Source organism: Loxodonta africana, chromosome 3 (assembly GCF_030014295.1).
Source record: "Loxodonta africana isolate mLoxAfr1 chromosome 3, mLoxAfr1.hap2, whole genome shotgun sequence".
Lineage (NCBI taxonomy): Eukaryota > Metazoa > Chordata > Mammalia > Proboscidea > Elephantidae > Loxodonta > Loxodonta africana.
In genome coordinates this window covers 17,303,844-17,307,031 of record NC_087344.1, presented here as the reverse complement: position 1 = coordinate 17,307,031, position 3,188 = coordinate 17,303,844, and the positions used below count along the sequence as shown (strand labels likewise).

Below are 3,188 nucleotides of genomic sequence, written 5' to 3'. Positions count from 1 at the left end.
TACAATTTATCTTATTTTTATCAGTTTTTAAAATTTTACTTCCTCTTTTCTCATTTTACCTTTTTGATTATATTTTAACTTTTTCTCATTTTTTCCATATTTCATTAAGTTTTTAGTCACCACTTTTTAGGGTTTTGGGTTTTTAAGTTTTTAATCCTACCACCAGGGCACCTCTTATCCCAAAGCCCGCTACGCCTTCGCACCATAGCCAACATGCTGCAGAGCCACTTAGCCTTCTCTGCTGTGGAGGAAACTCATGTGGGACGCTACCACCTCCTCAGAACCATCGGCAAGGGGGCATCTGCCAAGGTCAAGCTGGCCCAGCACATCATCACCGGCCAAGAGGTAGCCATTAAAATAATTGACAAGATCCAGCACACGTCCTCCGACCTCCACAGACTATACAGAGAGATAGAAATTATGAAGGATCTCCATCATCCAAATATTGTAAAGCTGTTTGAAGTCATAGAGAATGAGCACGCCCTCTATATAGTCATGGAGTATGCAAGTGGAAGGGACCTCTTTTACCACCTAGTGAATCATGACTTCATGAGCGAAAAAGAGGCCCAAACGAAATTCCAACAAATAGTGTCAGCGGTGAAGTACTGCCACGACAAGAGTATTGTTCATAGGGATCTGAAAACAGAAAACCTACTATTGGACAAGCGAATGAACATCAAACTTGCAGACTTTGGTTTAGGAACTGAATTCACCCCAGGGAGCAAGCTGGATACCTTCTGTGGCACTCCCCCTTATTCTGCCCCAGAACTCCTTCAGGGAGAAAAGTATGACGGACCCCCAGTGGATGTGTGGAGCCTGGGAGTCATCCTATACTTCATGGTAACTGGATCTCTGCCTTTTCGTGGGAAGACCTTGACGAAGCTGCGAGAGCAGGTGCTGCAGGGACAATATCACGTTCCCTTCCACATGTCTAGCCAGTGTCAACACCTGCTCAGTAAAATTTTCATTCGTGACCCAAGAAAGAGAGCCACGTTAGAGGACATCCTGGCACATCCATGGATGAAGGTGAGCCATGAAGAAAAACAAAAGCTCTGTGTGCAGCCACTCCCAGACTACGATAACCACTGGCACACTGAGGTGACGGTGAACACGGGTTACGTGCAGGAAGACATTCATGACTCACTGTTGAACCACAATTACAATGATGCGAACGCCACCTATCTGATCCTGCGTCACGACACATATGAGATTGACAGCCACACCAGCACCCTGGAACCCCAGGCTGAAGCCCATTGCACCGATAGCCACACTCCTTCCTCATCCCATGAAGTGCCTCCTACCGTCTGTCCTAAACCCAAACAGCGTAGTTACACCGAGCCCACCATTCCCACCTTTGGTTACTACATCCGCGATGCTTTGAACACTCTCTCTGAGGGAGGGATGGGGACCTCCATGGTGTCTACTTCTCCATCATTCTCCCTGGCCCTGGCCCACCTGCGGCAGCAATCTACCACAGCCTGGGCACAGCCCAACCAGGACTCTGACCTGTATGCCAAGGGGAGAAACAGTGAGGTGCCACAGCCCATCACACCACCCCAGTGTGTTTCTGTGCCTTCCTCCTCAGCCTACACCATCAACGAGAGTGCCGGGGCCCCGGAGAAAACCAGTTTTACCCAAGGAATGTCAAATCTAAGCTCCGCAAATGAGGAGCACGTGCTTGAGTTACCTGACCAGCCGAGTTTGCCCCAGACTGTGAGTCTAGCCTCTTCCTCTGAGGAGCAGGTGCATGAGTTACCTGACCAGCCGAGTTTGCCCCAGACTGTGAGTCCAGCCTCTTCCTCTGTCAGCAGCCAGGGCTGGAAGCGGGCCACTGGGAGGTTCTTTAAGCTCATGAGAAGATGCCTTTGTTTTACATATGACAAAAAGGACCACAAAGCATCGGACAGCAAAGCTGCACAAATGATCAAACCTCAACAGGCCAAACCACGCTCTCTCAAATTTACCTGGAGGATGAAGATCACCAGTTCCTTGGAGCCCGACGAGATGCTGCAGGAGATCTGTCAAGTGTTGGATGCCAATGGCTGTGACTGGGATCTCACACACAAATACACACTGCTGTGTATGAATGGCACACCAGGACAACAGGACTTCACTCAGTGGAGGATGGAGGTGTGCACCCTGCCTCGGAGGACTCTCAATGGGGTAAAAGTGAAGAGAATTTCAGGGACCTCTGAGGCCTTCAATAACATTGTCTCAAAAATCACCAGTGACCTTGCACTTTAAAATGGGGGCAGCAGCTGCCTGAGAGAAAACAGGAGTTCCAAGGTTTAAGCTCCTCTGTAATTTTGAAGGCAATGTTTGGAAAACCCACCTAAAAAAGGTGCCCGAAATTCACTTCACTTGAACCCTGTTGAGCAATCATCAAGGCAGTGTGCATACCTTCATCCTCCACTGCACAAAGTCCTCTTGGCCTACACGTCACGTGTGCACAGCAACACATATGCCCGGGAGACATCCCACTCGCAGCTGTTGGCATCGCACACTTGGCAGATCTTCCACATCATCTCGTTGGGCTCCATGGAGCTGGTTCCTCCACGTAAACTTCAGCGACAACAGCTTGGCCTCTCCAGGTTTAAGCACTTCCACCTCGTCTTTGCTCTCAGATTCCTACAGATCCGCTGCAGCAAACATGAAGCAAAGAATTCATGAAAACAAAACAAACACTCCCAAATTCATCCGTTCAGACAGACAAAGGAAAGCTTGTAATAGGGAAAGCCACTTGATTCACTAACACGGCCATCGAGATCTCTCTGGAGTCCCTTGGGATGCACTGAACAGCAAACCAGAAAGTTGTCGGTTTAACTCCACACACAGATGACTTGAAAGAAAGGCCTCCAGTCTATTTCTGAAACATCTTGAAGCTGAAGAAAATCAGACCAAGTCCACAAGAGCCAAAGTATGACCTTGAGCTTGTCCCACCTGAATTTAGAGACCATCTCAAGAATACATTCACTGACTGAACACTAATGACCGAAGACCAGGCGAGTTGTGGAATGACATCATATGTTCTTCCTTGGGGAAAAATCTGGAGTTTAGCCATCAAATTAGATCCTGGGCCATGCGAAACTCAACATGGAAGACTTTCAAGTGGGCCTAAGTATTTCAAGAATAGGCATCAATTCTATTATACATTGGATCCTTTTCTGAACCTGTTTATTGTTTTCAGA

At 47.9% G+C, this 3,188-nt stretch overlaps 1 protein-coding gene across 1 annotated transcript; it reads left to right on the top strand.

Annotated features, from left to right (window-relative positions):
• Positions 1-206: 206 nt before the first annotated feature.
• On the top strand, positions 207-2,670 carry LOC135230510 (serine/threonine-protein kinase MARK2-like). Its single transcript, XM_064279863.1, has 2 exons — positions 207-2,163; positions 2,392-2,670. The coding sequence occupies exons 1-2, from the start codon at positions 214-216 to the stop codon at positions 2,668-2,670; spliced, it is 2,229 nt and encodes a 742-aa protein (XP_064135933.1). The 5' UTR covers positions 207-213.
• Positions 2,671-3,188: the final 518 nt, after the last annotated feature.